The sequence below is a fragment of the Scleropages formosus genome, chromosome 6 (genome assembly GCF_900964775.1).
Source record: "Scleropages formosus chromosome 6, fSclFor1.1, whole genome shotgun sequence".
Taxonomy (NCBI): Eukaryota; Metazoa; Chordata; class Actinopteri; order Osteoglossiformes; family Osteoglossidae; genus Scleropages; species Scleropages formosus.
In genome coordinates this window covers 21,338,829-21,357,029 of record NC_041811.1, presented here as the reverse complement: position 1 = coordinate 21,357,029, position 18,201 = coordinate 21,338,829, and the positions used below count along the sequence as shown (strand labels likewise).

Here is an 18,201-nt window from a genome sequence, read left to right as displayed (position 1 = left end):
TTAATGATTGCATTTTTTTACTTTAGTAATGTGTTAGTTAAAGAGTGATACGCTACATATGCTCAGTAGAACGTTCATTCTATGTACAGTGGACTTACTTTGAGGCTACACACATCAAGTGCAGGGTTTCCAGGTTTAGAATCATAGTTTGACCATGCTGTGTTCTTTCCATTTTTGATTAACTCTTGAGACTTGAGATGTCAACGCACCACAGGGCTCACGTTCCTGAACACTTGCCTTGATGCAAACACACAGAATCTTTCAGACATTGAACAGTAGCTTTATTGTTAGACTTCAATATCACTTATACTGTGACACAACTATAATAACTACAGACTGCACGTAAAATGACCATATGAAATAAACCAGAGAAGACCTGGAGAACAGCTTTTAAATGTTCACTGTATTATTATTATTATTATTATTATTATTATTATTATATACTCTTCTACTTTGGCTTAACAAGAGTGGGAAATTTCTGAATACACATGAAAGATAAAAATGTTTTTTATTTGGTGCATGTTGCATTTTGGGCGTGACACGGATTTATTTGAAAGCGTTCCATTTATAATGAATACTGGAACAAAAATAGAAAGATTTTTTAGACAGCTTGTCAGCCACATGTAAAAATGATGTAACTTGTCTTCCTAATACTGCAATAAGTTGAAATAAGATCTGCTGTGATTCCCAACACTTGAAATTTGAAATTAGATCTAAAATATTGCTTCTAAGTAATAGTCAGTCAATAGTAATAATCAGTCAGCTGAGGTGCAGTTCAGTTTAACTCAACTTCTCAGGTAGAAGGACCAAGTTAAAATTTATTGTATGTGTTTGGAAACATACTGACACCTCCAGTCACTTTAATTTATTATTCTTACTTTTGTCTAACTTTAAATCTGCGGGTTTTCCAGTATATTCACTTACTGAAAAAATACTTCATTGTCCCTGTTTCAGCCATAGCTGTGCTCTGGCAGCTCAAGCACTGTGCAAATCCTTGTACAAAGTATAGGGTACTGACATTGAAGAAAAACAGTGGGATAGCAGATTATGAAAGTGAAGGAGAATAACCACATGAGATGCACTGTCCACATGTACTGGAGACTGACAGCTGTTCTTTGTCCTTCCAATTCAAATAATTGCAGTGGCTCAACCGAACCTGTGTGTATGTGTGTGTGTGTAGGGGGGTGGGATAGTTGATGCCTTTTAAAAGCTCTAAAAAGAATGCTCAGTGGATGAAAACATATCCACGCAAATCTTACCCTTACTAAGATAAAAAAGCTAATGAGACACATTGTGCTCCGAATGATGAGAAGAACTTGGGTAGCAAGGCGACCTTTCATTGCAGTTGTGATGGTTCATCATTGGAATATGACAGCTCAAGTAGCAGTGACCTCATTTAGCTGGTAAACATCAGTCAAGTTTGTTTCTTCAGTGTTTATGTAGTTGACTTGATGGGAACACTAGAAGCAAACTGAACTCTGCTCTTTCTCGGTGCAAACCTAAAATCAGCACATATCTTAAATTTTGTTTTCTTCTCCAATGGAAATGAATTGCAAGCACTCAGATCATAATAAGATAGCTTGCAACAGCATTTCTCCATAATAGTCGCTATTCTTTTTAACAGGCTGCACAGAAGAAAACCTTTCTCAGTATCATTTAACTGAATCAATACCATCTTACGTTACTGCATTTGTCATTCAGATGTTCTTTGCCCTCTTAGCCAACATTAGCGAATAAAAAATGTTAACCTGGAACAGGTTTAAGTCTGCCTTTAGACTTTCAATTTAGGAACAAGTATAAACGGATTTGAAAGGAAAGAAAGTCATTAAATGCTCATAGTTATCAATGGACAGTTTAATCTGTGCTAAAATGAGAAATTTCTAGCATAGAAAATAGTAAAAGTTTAAAACTTTATATGCTGGGAAACTTCCTGGGTTCTAGGGAGAACCCCTCAAATCTATATTAAACTCCCTTAAATCATGTTCTGTTACAGCGGAGGGTAAGCTTCCGTCCCTGAGCCTTGTAAGCATTTTTCCTGAAGTTTACACTGTCACAAACACCCAGAGAAGAACTTTCAATATTTTACTCTGAAGGTGTGCAGAGAATGACTCCAGCTGTGCGCCTCTTGTTCTGCATTATTCATTCTTTCCTTTTTTGTGGCTCTGCTCATTCATTAATTTATGAAATATTGTCGATTGTTGACTGTCCCTACATTACCTTTTCATTTAATGCTAAAACATTCATTAAGTACGGGTCACCCTTGGCAAAACTCTTATTGAACTACATTTATTGTAATGAACTGAGACGGCTTCTTAGGAATCTTACTTTAATGGAGTCTTGGGATGAAAATGACCTGTAACATTAGATGCAATCTCAGCATCTCTGTGACATTTCAGTTAATTAGCATTATATAATCCCTTATGTTTATAAAAGAAGTGAAAAAACTCCCAAGTGAGTAAGGACAAAGATGCAGTAAGAAGTGTGTACACTGCAGGGTAGAATATATAACAAAAAGTATGGGAAATTGTGAGCATGAAACTGCATGCAAAGTCTGGATGAAAAAAGAAATGAACTCGAACACAAAAATTACACATTCACTGATACAGGTCAGTTATGTTAAGTTGAATAATAATCACAGTACATAAAAATGAGAAAAGAAGTCTGGGCATTTTGTTCGGAACTGTAATTTGTAAGTTTCCGAACAGCAGAAGGCTTATAGTCTGAAAAAAGTAAAAAAATCAAAAAAGATAAATAGTGGTTGTAAGATGATGCTTACTAAGGCCTTGGAAAGGACCACAAAACAGTCACCAGAGCTCTGTGACCCAGCAACAAATACTGCACACCAAAAGCATCACAATGCTGTAATTTATTGTATGACTACATTTGGAAACTACCTGCTTTCAACCCTGTAAACTGAAGTAAGAAGCACAAAACTTGAACAACTATGGTGTGACGAGTTATTTTTTACTCTTGTCTTGCATAGTCTGTAGATGAGAGATCTGTAATAATATGAGCAGTCATTTTTCAGATTCTTTGTGTCCCTTAGTTTCACCAAATGGTTGTATAATGGTCAAGAAAAAGAAGGATGCATCCTCAACGTTTTTGACCCAACAACACACCCCTACCTACTGCTAGATGAATTTGAGTGGTTCCATGAGCCCAATAATGAAATTATACATGTTCCATGACCTTCTCAATAACCTTGCCTAAACATTGGGTTGTCTACCTTCTTTTGCTCTTATTAAAGAACAGTAATGTTCTACTGCATACACTTCAGGACTCTTTACTAGCTACTTGATATGCATAAATTGTTTGACGTTTCAGATATTTATTCCACCCCATGCACATTTACATATTTACACCAGATTATTATTCTGTTAAATTTATATTATTTAATTTGACAGGCATTATTGTCCAAGTCAGCTTCAGTGCCAAGATGACAAAGGTCAGCATTAAGGATAAGCATTCTTTGGGAAGACATGATAAACACACTAAAATACTGTTACCATTATTACAACAGTACAAATTTGCTTTTCTTGCCAATTTATGCTACTATTCAGAATTAGCATTTCATTTACATGTGACGCTTACAGTCCAATGACTTTGATAAAGCAATTATTAGCATACACTGCAGACATTTAGGACTGAAAGTGTGCACCCCAGAGTACATTTACAGTTATTTATTCACTTAGCAGACACTTTTCTCCAAAGCAACTTCCAGTGGATACTATGTAGTGTTATCAGCCCACACACCTTATTCAGCAAGGTGACTTACACTGCTAGATACACTAGTTACAATGGGTCACTCATCCATACATCAGTGGAACACACTCTCTCTGTCACTCACACACTATGAGGGAACCTGTGCAGCATGTCTTTAGACTGTGGGAGGAAACCAACACAGACATGGGAAGAACATACAAACTCCACACAGACTGAGTGGGGATCAAACCCATGTTCTCTTGCACCACCCAGGCATTGTGAAACAGCAGCCCTACTCACTGGGCCAACATGCCGCCCAAGAGTAATAAGCACAAATCTTACCTCGGCCACCGGAACTCCCTCTGGGGGGCGACAATGAAGAACGATCATGCCCTTGATTGGAACCTCCTTTCCCTGTGGGTCCTGCTCAAAATTCTTGCGCAGGTCTGCTCATGGGACAGAGACAAAAAGAAATGCTTGTTCAGTCTGCCTATTCCTGTAGCATTAGGTAGCCTACCTTTATCAGTTCAGTTCAGCTTTTATACAGAGCCATTCCAGACATAGCTGTCAAAAACCATTTAGTATGAGTTCTTGCAACATCACAAGAAATCCCCTATGCAATACTCAGCTGAGAAATCCAGATCACCAGTGGGCACTGAACAGATTTTCTCAGAGACATTGCTTAACATACTCTGCAATCAACTCCCTACTGAATTCTTTAAGGGTAACAATAATTTCAATTTTGCTTAAGCTGTCTTGGGATGAATAACTTGTCGTAATAGTAGTCTATATTTATAAGGTTATCAGTAAAAATTTCATTGTTATCAATATCATTTTTATTCCTACTTTTCTTAATATTATTAATGATACTTTTTTTCAGCTACTACAATTACTACTGCTACTACTAGAACTATAGATTTTTTTTCAATTATAACATCGACGTTAACTAAAAGGTCTGTACTTTGTATAAATAATTTAGCTACGACTGTGCAAAATCACTTACGAATCACTTGTGTTATGTTTATTCATTTAGCTGACACTTTTCTCCAAGGAGACTTACAATGTTAAGCTACTTAAAATTGTTTGCCCATTTATACAGCTGGGTAAATTTACTGGAATCATTTTGAAGTAAGAACTTTGCTGAAGGGTACTACAGCTGAAGATGGGATTCAAACCTTTGGATCCGAAAGCAGCAGTGCTAACTACTACACTACCAGCTGCTGCAAGCTACTGATACCATTGCTACACTGCTAAACTGTCTTAAAAGAGTAGCATTGACCAGACTTGTAGGTCAGCAAGGGTTGGGTTATGTTTGGCAGGACTGTTCCTAATCGAATAAAGTTGCTCTGTTAGCCAGAGCTGTTCCAGGTTGGTCAAGAAAGCTCTAAGATTTAACTCTTGCAGTGATGGTGCTCACATGCTATGCGAACCGTAGCCTTGCGGGATTTGGAAGTGCCCAGATGACTCCAGGCCACACACAGGCACCAGTAATCCTCTGGACCGTGGAAGTCCTCCACCTGCTGACGGGACACATTGATCATCACCTCACGGATCTTCAGGCCTAAAAAATAAGAGATGTATTCAGTCTGATGTTCTTCTTGAGTGTTGCCAAACATAAATCAAAAAAGATATTTTGAGATAATGTTACATATTTTTTATACAGGGTACCAAATGTTCCAGAGTGTAATGCATAAATGTGTCAGCATGAAGTCAAATCTGTTCACATTCCGCTTTTTAGTGTCTGCTGTACTAAGTGAAGTCATTAAAGACTACATTCAAGGGCATACCGTATAATGTTGCATCAATACCAAAAAGCAAAATTCACAAATTGACAATGATATAAACTTACAACGTTTGCACTTGAATACAAAAGATATGCCTTGGCTTTGGTCATATGATATTTTGTCATCAGTTTTCACTAGATATGGTGCCAAAAACAGATGTTCTATCTCCCATGTAATTTTTAATCTTTTAACTTTGGAAAACCACAGTATTACTTTGACAGTTCTTTTTACACAAATCAGGCAACCTATACAATTAGGGATAGAACTGCTTTGATGCTAAAGTTTTCTGTCAATAAAGCTCGTTGTCTCAATGTACTTTTGTATGCTATGAGTTCTACATTGCTTTGGAGACAAGCATCTGTCAAATGAATAATGTAAATGAGTTATTTTTCCTGGAACAATTTCTGCATCAGGGTTACAAGGCCATGTGCTCATCCACTGTACCATCCACTGTAATCAAAAGAAACATTTGGTAATGTGCAATGAGCTAATACATTGCAATGTTTTTCCATCATTTGGGGGTTGGTGTGTCTGAAGCAAGCAGGAACACAACTACCATAAAGACTGTTACAGAGGCACTCTGTATGAATGAATGAATGGATTAATATTGATAAAATATTTAATTACAGATATCTCTATCTTTGAAATTGGCCTCTAAGATATTTGCTAAACTATGGTCTTTGGTCCAGCATGCTAGTTTTATGGTGCTTGTAAGAATTATGTTTTCACTGGTTTATCACCATTACTTGGCTCATACAAAATAGAAACATCCTGAGACAACTATGCAAACTCTAAACGCCGCTCCTCTTTAATTTGATGATTTCATAATTGATAGTCTACTCTTTCAGCCACCACTCCATAATACATAGGCTGCCAGGAAAACAAACATATTGTGGGGCGATGCGCTCTGGGTTCAGATAGGGAGAAGAAGGACACATAGGCAGCAAATATGATGAACATTTATGAGAACATCAGCACAGAAGGAAATAATGCTCTTGGTCTGAGGACCCCTTTTCCTCAAGGACTTGCACCCCAAGCCAGCCTCCCCAGCCTGCTTCATGCCCCTCAGGCTTTCTCCCTTTCCCACTATCATTGTCACCCCCTTATATTCCCCTGTAAATCCCCCGCTGGTTGAACACCTTACTCCAATTTTCCCACAATACAGCTATTTACAATAGACCCATTTTCCCCCTCGAACTCTTGGTAACGTGGGTGGTTACAATACAGATATTGGATCAAATCAGTATGGAACTCTTATGAGAAGCACAAATGATGAGACTGAGGTTATCATACTTTGCACATGTAATGTGAAGATCAGTTTCTGTCAAAAAGACTGCAATGCTTGGGAAAGGTGAAGGAAGACGAAGAGGAGGATGGTGCCATTGAATTTATAGGATGGACTTAAATCACAACAATAGCAGACACCTTTCAATTACTATGGACACAAGCAGGCGACAGAAGTTTCTAGTGACACTATATTTATTTGGTCATGAAGAGCTGATGCCATCAGCTTGATGCCAATTAATAACAACAATAAATCTGCCCATCAACAAACAATAAACATATATTAAAGGCCAAATGACTGAATAGCTAAATGAATGAATGAATGACTCAATTAATAAATTAAATGAATTTGACAGTTATTTGAATAATGAATGGGGCATTCACTAATATCTAAGTTATGCACCTCTTTTACATTAACCATTTCTATGTTTTTTGAGTTAGAGTGAAAGAAGCCTTTATCAATAGATTCCTCTTAAAAAAATAGATGTGTCTAATTTGAGCCTCTAGCAGGGAGAACATGCACAGCTGGATGTAGATGACATTTCACTGCAACCCAGCTGTATTATGATAGACTCATTGAGGAAAGTCAGGGAGAGGAGTCACTGTAATGAAGTACATTTCCCTTTCATTCCCTTTTCCATGGCAGCATCCTCCCATAGCTAGAGAGCATCTCTCTGACATGCCATTTCCGCTCTCCTCTCTCTATCTCTCACCAAGGTATCACAATGATTATATTAACATTTATTCATTTAGCTGACACTTTTCTCCAAAGCAACTTACAATGTGAAGGCACTAACAATTATTTACCCATGTATACAGCTGTGTAATTACCAATTACCTTTCTGATATAATATTTCCATGGAGCAAGAGAATTTTAGCATGGGCTAAATGGACCAAACTCTCCATATCCAAGCTTTTCCGAGCTGTCACTAGCAGTATTCTGGTAATAACCAGTTTATGTTTTCCAGAATACATCAGCTAGCTACACTGCAGGGAGGCGGAGCTTGAACACGGAAAACCTCAGTATGCTTGTTCCCTTCCTGAAAAAGAAAGGGATGATATTATGACTTATGACAGGGCATGTTGAGTGAAGACAGAATCACAGCAAGTGTGGCTTTTCTGATCACCCCCTCGGTGAGTCAGCCCATGGCAACACAGTGAGAATGAGCAATCAGCACCATGGGAACTGTCCAAAGTCATCTTAACAGCAGCCACTGTACCTGACTGCAGCTGAGATAAATGAGCAGAGCTTTTCTGTGATGGTAGATAGAGGAAAGAGATAAAAACCTCATACACTTTAATGTGACTATTAAGATATCCTTGTTGTTACCAAACCCTAAGCTCTCCAGAAGTATAAGAAAAGATAGTTCTTAAATCAGCAGGTGACAGTCTGCTTTCAATATAATGCAGTTCTTACTTGCATCTGCTGAAGGTAGTATTTGAGATCGCACTGTTTATGACCCAAAATCTTATAATGGGATCAAAGATGTTTTGATGTTTTGAGCTGTCAAGGTGCTACACATCTCAATGGGACTCCAAGTCAGAACTTTTTTTTTGGCACTACGGAAATTGACTTCAATCCTTTCAACTCCATAAGTCCCACAGGCGAGTGCAGCAGTTCTGAGTCTGCAGTCGAGCTCTTTTTCTGGCCCAGAGCTGCACAGTTTCACAGCTGCTCCAGACATCTTGGTCAACCTAGGGCCTTTTGAGAATATTCTCTATACTGCGGGCTGTCCCTCAAGCCAGTCCAAGGTTAGCATGCTAAATATGATTGTTTCTGTCTTCACAAATCTCCTTTCTGAACCAATAGACCTTCAGGGAAGACTTCTACCAGGTGGATGGAACCTGATAGACCTACGAAGATTTCACAGCTTTATTGTCAACAAAGAGGATACTTTATTACTGCTTTTTAAATAGACTGAAGGCTTAGTGGGCACCAACTGTCCTTCTGCCTACTCTACATATGTCCTCTTGTGGTCCACAAAAACAGCCCCTCTTCCTCATGCTTGTTTTACAGCATAACATTTAATGACATATAAAATATGTATTACATCAAAACAAAATCCAAATTACCAGCAAACAGTGACAGTAAGTAGTATAAGAGTTAGAGCTGCTCCCTTACACTCAAAGGACCCAAGCTTGAATTGCTCTGCCTGCTGTAGTACCCCTATGCATAGCATTGACAGTCAATTACTCTCATAAGATTTACTCAGCTGTTTAAATGGGTTAATAATTGCACATAGCTTAACATTGTAATTTATGTCATTCTGAGCTAAATGAATAAATAATAGTAATAATAACCACCACTGTAGATTGGCAATGCAACATACCCCACAAAAAATCTACAGATCTGCCTAGCAATACCATCTACAACTTCAATGTGATTTGCAATGCAGTGGAGGAGTGTCATCCTCGATCCATGACTAGACTTTGTGGTTTTGGTTCCAACCAATTTACATGCATAACTGGTCTGGTTGGTTCATTATTTTGACATGTATAAGCATGTGCACACAATTTTCTCACGAGTGTTATGAAGACTATTCTGAGTATTATGGCATATTGACGAAGTTCTTGCGTGAATGCTGTTATTCAGTGTTGTGATTAAAAAGCGTACACAGTGGCCTTGCATGGATGTAAATTGCTAAAAGCACTGCAACCACAGGAATGTCAGACAGCCAACTGGGAGGCAATCAAGAAGATTTAACGAGTTGAATCCAATGTCTGACATGCTGTTTGTCACAGACTTAGTCCTTCTGGTTAAAATAGTCCCTCCAAATCACCCTGCAGAATCATCACTGCTGTACAGACGGTTAATTTGTTTATGATAGCATTATGATGTAAAAAAAAAAAAAATCCCCTTAAGACCAGAAAGTAATAATAATAATAATAATAATAACAACAACAATACCTTGTTATTCCTAGAAATATTAAAGAGAGAGTATAATATCCATAGCTAGAGCTATCTTGACATGTGTGGCAAAAAAACATATTGTACAGACAGAAGAATTCTTTTGTTTCTATTATGTTGGAACCATGAAATGAATGGTAAATAATAGCCCTGTTTTGTGTTCAATCAACAGCTTGGTAAGGTGTCCAATATACCCACATTGAAAACCACAAGTTCTTAATATCTACTTGGAAATATCTTGCTTTTGGGGAAGAGCCTCACTGATATTCCTCAACGTGATAGTGAAGATCAAGACAAAATAAACATGACAAAAATGTATTTAACCCATGGTAAGCAATAATAAGTTTGAATTTCATTTATATTTTTTTTCCAGGAAATGGTTGAATGCTTTGAAACTTTTTGGTACTGCAGTAAACAAGTAAACACCTCTTGCACCAGATGATGCAGCTTGTCTAGCTAGTCCCAGATTTACCTAAATTCTTGATTAGCATGACTACAAAAAAAAAAGTTAAAAAAGTATAAAACACTACATCTTTTTAACCGTTTCTTTAAAGCCCTTTTAACAGTTTTTTTTATTTTTTCCATTTTATGCATTATTTGTTACATGTCATGCGAATTCTTTTTTTTCACAGAAAGAACTGGGTCTCTGAGGATTGCCATTTTAAGTCTGGTTTCTGAATAACAATTTCAGAGTCAATATTCCAAAGTCATATGTCATATTAAGTTATCTGCAAAACAGGTAATCTCAGTGCATGCTAAAGCAAAGCACTTTAGATAGCTTGAACAAAGGAGAGTCTGAACAACTGCAAGATAGGGGAGTATTTGCCTGAACATTAATCTAAAAGAATAAAGCTCTCAAAAGTGTACACACATAGCAAGAAAAGCACAGCTCTGCAGCAGAATAGTTCAGTCTGGTAGATTTTTTCCCACCATGTTTACATCGGCATCCTTGTATTTTCTTATTGCTCTCATTCTGTCAGAATGCACACAAAACAATTCATCTACAGAATACCAACGGGATCTGTGGGTTTGTTAATTATTGATTAATTAAGCAACTTTGTTCCAACAAATTCGGTGTTGTAAATTCTTGAAGTTCTCTCATGAGATGCTTTTTTATATAATTAGTTTGATTTACCCCACCACGAACTGGGTATGTTTGATGTGAACAAACAGAAAAAAATTCCATTTGTCATTATGCTGAGATTACACCTCCACAAAACTGACATGTGAAAGCTACCGTAACTCTTGGTTTTAACATTTCCTTCTTTCCTTGGCTTAATTGGACTCATTTTGACTAGTTCTCATTCATATTTATTTAGAAAATTTAACAGTATGTCAAAAATAACACAATAATTTTTACATAAGACATAGAATAAAAAGGAGCCTTAGTAAACTAATATAAATCTTTCTCATGGCATGATGTAATGGGAACAGATCAACCTGAAACAGAATCTATATTTGCATTTACCACGGAGATGAACTTGAGTTCCCTGAGTCCCGGATCCAGGAAGCATCAGGGAACTCCAACATTAAGGCCAGGCCCAAATTCCAAGTTCCTACCTGTGGCATCGTCACGGAACTCACGGGACACGTGCTGGCTTTGGTGCACCCACTCCCCGTTACACTTGAAAAAGATCTGCAGGGCTGGTGCAGCTCGGCAGCGCAGCTTCACAGGGTTGCTTTTGACAATGTAGGCATCATCAGGCTCCTGGAGGAAGTGTGGCAGTGTGCCCGGGACGGAAGGCAGGAAATCGGGAAGTGCATCACTGCTGCCTCCTGTGGAAGGCATTCACAAGTTAGAGAGACCAAAGAACTTCTACCACTCTGTGAATGAATTAATATATAAATAAAAGAGAGACTTTCAAAAGTGTTTATCTCATTCATGCATTTTGCCTTCCCCCACAATCAATGGAAATGTTGTAAAACAATGTGTAGCGGAGAGAATACACTATAATCTATTGCACAAAGAAGGTTCCCATCTAATGTAAACTGCTAGGGCACTGACACTGAAAAAACACTGTCACTGTTAAGTGCACATCTGTCAAAAATGTTTCAATTGCTATCTGTCATTTTCAAGCTATAATTAGGGACTGACAAGAGAACTTGATGGTTAAAGCATCTTTCAAAAATCACAGAGAGTAAACTGGTGACAAAATGAGCAAAAATTACTTTTTTCAAAATTTACTTTTAATTTATTACACTTAAAGAACATGGTATGAGTTGATTTTCATCTCAAACATTCAATCCTAAAAAAAATGTGAGGCTGAACCACAAAATAATATCTGAACTTTTGCATAAATGAAAAATGATATTTGGCACTTCAAAATCCTAGAACGATTTGAAATTACTGGAACAATTCAAAGTGCATTCGAATGTCCAATGTTTCTTCCATACAATAGTTCAGATGTAAATGACAGACAGCAGCATGCCAACGTAGGGACAATCTGTTTTTTTAGTTAGAAACTATAAATGTCCAACAACCTGTACTTGTTTGCTTCCTCAATGACAGATGAAGACGTGCTCATTACAAGCAAAGACTGCAGCCAGAAAGAGCTATAGGGAGTTCTCACTGTTGATTCAAACATATTAACCACTGTCATTTATTTCACTAAATGTTCTTCGCCATTGAATTTTCCTAACTTTTTACCCTCAGTACTTTTCTCCTACTTTTTCCCTATATGTAGTGCTGCATTTTGCAGTCTGGAGCAATTATTTTACTGAAAGAGCTAAACTAGAAAATATGATTGAAGGTTATAACAAGCAAGGTTCCGAAAATAGCTTTCACACTGGGTCTTAAACAAATAATTTGTAGAAATGAAATAAAACTAAACTTTTGCCTTCTGATCTTTCCTGATTGCAGCATTACCCTTAAATGTCAATCCTCAAACAGCGTGATTAGAATGGTGAACTTTGGAGTGTGCAATAATTGCCTCTTTGACATGAAATTTACATTTCTGGACAAAAAAAAAAAAAGACACAAGGGGTTTGATTCACTTTAATGAGGCAACGGAATCCTGAGAATATTTATATAACCTGGCGTTGCATTAGTTAACAACATAAAAGGCATGTTAATCCAATACTGCTTTCACCTACCAAAACACAAGGGAGAAGGCAGGGTCCATTTTCTGGACATACATCATATTGTCTCTTGATATTATGTAGATTACAATGAAGAACATGCCAGTTTTTTTTTTTTCGTCTTATTATGTGAACATCAAATAATGATGGTAGTTTTAATTATGGTTTGAATTGAGCATGTAGTCATGTTAAACATGAAACTATACAGCCACTGTTTTATTTAAAGTACCCTTTGAACCCATGCAGATCTGTTTTTTCTTTGGAGCAACTCCTTAAATATTCTTATTCATAAGTATACAAAAGCAAGGCTCCTCCTGGGACTTGAGCCCACAACCTTTTGTTTTTAAATTTGGTCCTTACTCAACATGCTAAACCCAGCAATTATTATATGTGACAATAAACTGCTGTCCTTTCTTTAGATATGTTAGAATAAGTCTAATAATGTATTATATAATGATCTCTTTATGGCATTGTCTGGTCTTAAAAATCTCCAGTTAATTCCAATAAAACCTACACTTCCTCAGTTTTAATGTGGGTCACTCATTTCACTTTACACAGAGGAATTTAAATGATTGTTAGTAAGTATCAAATGGTTTGAGTAAAATGTGACACTTTCCTATTGCAATAAACTCTGATCTAATCAAGGGCATGGGCTTGTCAGGTTCACAACCACAACGATGTGTTTGATTTAGCACGAGCTCACGTTTACTCTACGCTCGCTCACACTCTAACAGCCATTTTTTTCTCGCAGTCCTCGTGCGGTAACAGCAGTTGAGGGTAACAGATAATTGGATTGCAGTAACAATTTCCGCTCCATTAACCCTGCAGTAATTCTAGAGTGTGCTCTTCATTGATATAGGCTAAAAAAATAATATGTGCCTAAATGAACTCAGCAGAACACTGCCAATGTGCCGCTCATTTCCTCATTATGCCAGTTTGTTCTTGTTTGATTTCCAGCTGCTCCTCCCAATTCGCAACTGTACATTGCAGCCTAGGAAAGATACAGCAACACCCCACAAGAGTAAAGTGTGCAGTGACAAGAAAGTGGAGCATAAGGTGGAGTCTGCTGAATATTTCAAGGCTGAGCCAGATTTCAAATGAATTCTTCATGGGCCATGGAATAATGACGTCTGCTCATCTACAAACTCTTCATAGAAATACTTAATGCCCATAAGTCAGTGCTGATTGCTGTTGATGGTTATGTTTTTACTGAAAATGTTTGATAGAGGAGGTAAAGATTTTGGAATCGCCAAGATAAATTGGCTTTCATCCATACTGGACAATACAGAGATAAAGGATATCAAAAAAGAGAATGAAGTTAAGTGCAGTTAATTGTTAGGTTTGGTAATTAACTATACATAAAGTACACACACACACACACACACACACACACACACAAAATATCTACAACCACTTGTCCTGAACAGGAGCCTAACCCAGCAACACAGGGTGCAAGGCTGAGGGGGCACATGCTGGAAGAGATACCAGTTCACCACAAGGCATGAATTGAACCCTAGATCCACCACAGAGCAGGGCCTGGCCAAACCTGCTGCGCCACCGTGCCATCACACCCCCCACATATAGTGCAATAGATGTTTAATAGCTTTTTCCAGCGTAAGGTCTATGACTGAAACTGACAAATGCAATAGGCCTACTTCATGTGACTAGAGATGAAATTAAGATGTGCTTTACTGGGTGATTTCCAGGTCATGTGGGATGATCTAAAAACCCTGTATGCACAAATGTCTTTTAGGTATAGTGCTAAAGATTAATGTACTCTAATCCTCTCAGAACACACATATGCACTCACTGTGTGGACTGACAATGGCAAAGTCCTATAGCAATATTTGCCACTCAGCACATTTTGCTGAAAGGAATGTGTCCACTTGGGGTGCATTGGGTGTGGTTTCAGCTCACAAGCAAAGGACTAGATAGCTATTCAAATGGCAATTTCTAGGTCCATGGGGAAAAAAAGCAAAAATAAAAAAAAGAAAGTTAAATATGTACGACTGAGACTTTAAATGAATGCATTACCTGATATTCCTAGCGAGAAAAACACAAGCAGTGGATAGCACAGTCACTGAGGCTAGCAGTCAATATTCTCCATTCTGTTGCGGAGATAGAACAGAACACTTCATATGAGGTTCTGTTTTCTTTTCAGCTAAAATATTCAGTCAAAACCTGGCCAAATTAACTCTGATGAGCTGTGATATTAGTTCATTTGGAACATCAAGTGTGCCTGTTGTGGCAATGGGATGTTCAAAGAAACCTCTTTCCTATCGTGTTGACAACTTTCCATTCCTGGTTCCAAAGTTAGCAATACTGCTTCATCAACTCCCTGCTATCAAAGGAAACACACAGAAGACACAGAAGCAGAGGTAGGGGGGTTGGATATCAAATTGAGAGAGCTTTCTCTTCATCCATAATACTCTTCTGTTTGCATGCACATGTGTACGCATGCACGCAAAAAAAAAAAAAATCTCTGCACTGCTTTCATGTTTCAGGAAGGAAGAATCCATCTTCTGTGACTATGCAGGAATATGCATTACAAGTTCTGGGATTTCTGCAAGGTCTCAGCTACAGTTTGAAAGTGAGACTGTCAAAAAGTGTCAAACTAATTCTTTTACTGCCAATCAGAATAGATGAGAACAGCAAAAGGTCAAAACTGTGCCCCCAACTTGCCTTCACTGGGAAAAACTAGTCATCCGATTTTTCATAGAATAGTATCATTTACCAAATTACACACTGTAATTAAGAAAATCTGAGAATGCTGGTCTTCAGGCAACTGAGCATTTTAACATAAAGTACATTTACATTTACATTTATTCATTTAGCAGATGCTTTTCTCCAAAGCGACATACATCTCATAGAAAATATAATTTGTGCTTTACCTTAGGAGAAAGAGTTTACTAATAACTCAAAACCATATTGCCCAAATAAGCTTGTAAAAGACGAGTGAAGAAAAGAACAAGTATGAGTTAATGAAACATTAAGAACTACAATAAAAAAACCCCAACATTTTAGCACAGGATAGGATAGGACAAGATAGGATAGGAAGATAGCATTACACATGACACTTAACAAGGTGCACAGTAATAATCAAGCAAAATGTATAAATAACAAATAATTACACACACACATTTTCTGAACCGCTTGTCCCATAGGGGGTCGCGGGAAACCGGAGCCTACCCGGCAACACAGGGCATAAGGCCAGAGGGAGAGGGGACACACCCAGGACGGGATGCCAGTACGCCGCAAGGTACCCCAAGCGGGACTCGAACCCCAGACCCGCTGGAGAGCAGGACCCGGTCCAACCCACTGCGCCACCACACCCCCAAACCAAATAATAACAGTTAGCAAAATAAATAACCAAATAGACAATTACAAATTACAGTTACAATAGATGAACTGTATATTTCTGCTTCTCACTGCTGAGGAGCTAATAGATCCCTGAGTGGCATTATGGAGGTAGCACCTCTTTGGCGGGAATGTGAGCCATTGTCCAAAATGGACAGTAACTTCCTCCTCATCCTGGCTTCTGCCACTGCCTCCACTGAGTTGGGGGTCAGACCCATGATAGAACCCGCTTCTTCACAAGCTTGTTGAGTCTGCGGCTCTCGCCAGAAGAGATGCCCCCCAGCACACCGCAGCATATGACACCGGCAACTACAGCCTGATAGATCATGTGCAGAATTTTGCTACAAACATTTATCAGCCTAAGCCTTCTGAAAAAATACAGTTGGGTTACATCTGTATTGTGAGACCAGTCCAGGTTGTTGTTGATATGGACCCCAGGTTGGAATGAACAACCTCTGCAGCTGTACCCTCAACGGTATCTGGGTGCAAGAGCTCTCTAATGGTGAAAATCAACCACCAGCTTCTTCGTCTGCATGCTGAGCTGAACTTGAAATGGTTTACTTTACACCATGAAACAAAGTCATCAGTTTGTCACCTGTACACCATTTCATCACATTCCTCTCTACACTCAACAAAACAAGTGGCCCAGACTTGCACTTGAAGTTGGAGATGTAGAGGGTGAAGAAGAATGAAGACAGTACTGTTCCCTGAGGGACACCTGTGTTGCTCACCTCTCTGTCAGAGATACAGCGCTAACAAACTAAAGTCTAACAAACTACGCTCTGTCTGTTAGATAGTCCAAAATCCAGGACACCATAGTTATGTTCACAGTCATTTTGATTTTGATGTCTTGTCTCCCTTGAAACATCAAATTTTTTTGTGATGCTTCAAAAACTGGAGGACATAATTACTATTCTGTGCACTGCACAGTCCCAAAAATAAAATGCACTTTATTTTTTCTCCGAAAGCTGATGTTGGCAATTTTGTATCTTTTTGTCAAGGGGATACAATCTAATTCCTTAAAAACATAAAGAATTATATTGGCTTTCAGACTGAATTCTTGCTGTAATACATTTCCTTTCAGAGGAGAGGATAAACCAAATAAGTAAGTATTCACTGCAGAGAGCTGAATATATTACTGACTAGAATATATTACGGAACTATCTGCAGATGCATAGGCAAACAGATAAATATATTTGAATGTTCTTGCATAAGATTGCAAAGTAAAGCAGGAAACTCACAGGCAAGTTTTATGAAATATGTCACTCATATGCAAATTTGCACAGGGAGAATTTATTCCTCTTTTGTAGCATATAACATGAATTACTGTTCATAATAACAAACACAAGCCCTCTTCTAGTGAGATCTTGGTATAGCTGTTTCTAACAGACCACTATAAAACAAGTATTTTTCCTTTGTGAATTTTAATTATGAATGACATCACTTCTTACAAACCACATTAGTTCCACACAGTCTTAAGTGAGTGAAGAGTCTGCTACATATGTCATGCAGTACAAACAGCCCTTTTTAAAACTTTTCTCAGGAACACTTAAGGCTGCAATCAGTCAACTGGGAGAGGCATGCCTCAGTATTGATTGCAATATGTCCCTCTTCAAGCACCCCTTTTCAAGTGAGAAAAAAGAAGGCTTGCTTTCAGCATTGCTGCTACGCCTCCAATTTTAAATCACACCATGGCCTTCTCAGCATGAATCACAGTGTCCTTTTAATATGACCTAAGAGGATGAAGTGTTGTCTGATGGAAGAAATCTAAATGAAAAATAAAGTGTCCCAATGAATAAAAAGGAATAGTGACAACAAAGGATTTGAAATAACAGTGCTTTAATGCTTTATGAATCATGCTTTATGAACTAATGTTTTATGAATCGTGCTTCATAGAACCAAGGGACTACTATATCATTCTGTTTTCCAACAGCCAGATTCATTGTGTTACACATTCAAATGGATTTTCACCAAGATCATGAGCATGGGCAAGTCATATTCAGTGTAAATTCAGACATAAACTGAAGAAGCCTTACTTTTCAAAGGGTTGTACACTGCCATGCACAAGAAATTCTGCATTTACTGCAC

At 38.0% G+C, this 18,201-nt stretch overlaps 1 protein-coding gene across 1 annotated transcript in view; it reads right to left on the bottom strand.

Annotated features, from left to right (window-relative positions):
* Nucleotides 1–18,201, bottom strand: part of unc5da (unc-5 netrin receptor Da) — a 119,485-nt gene that overhangs the window by 39,700 nt on the left and 61,584 nt on the right. Inside the window, exons 2-4 of the mRNA XM_018736713.2 lie at nt 11,239–11,454; nt 5,120–5,263; nt 4,045–4,148 (exon numbers count right to left, since the gene is read on the bottom strand). Coding sequence (XP_018592229.1) covers nt 4,045–4,148; nt 5,120–5,263; nt 11,239–11,454 — 464 coding nt within the window. The remainder of the gene's footprint in view (nt 1–4,044; nt 4,149–5,119; nt 5,264–11,238; nt 11,455–18,201) is intronic.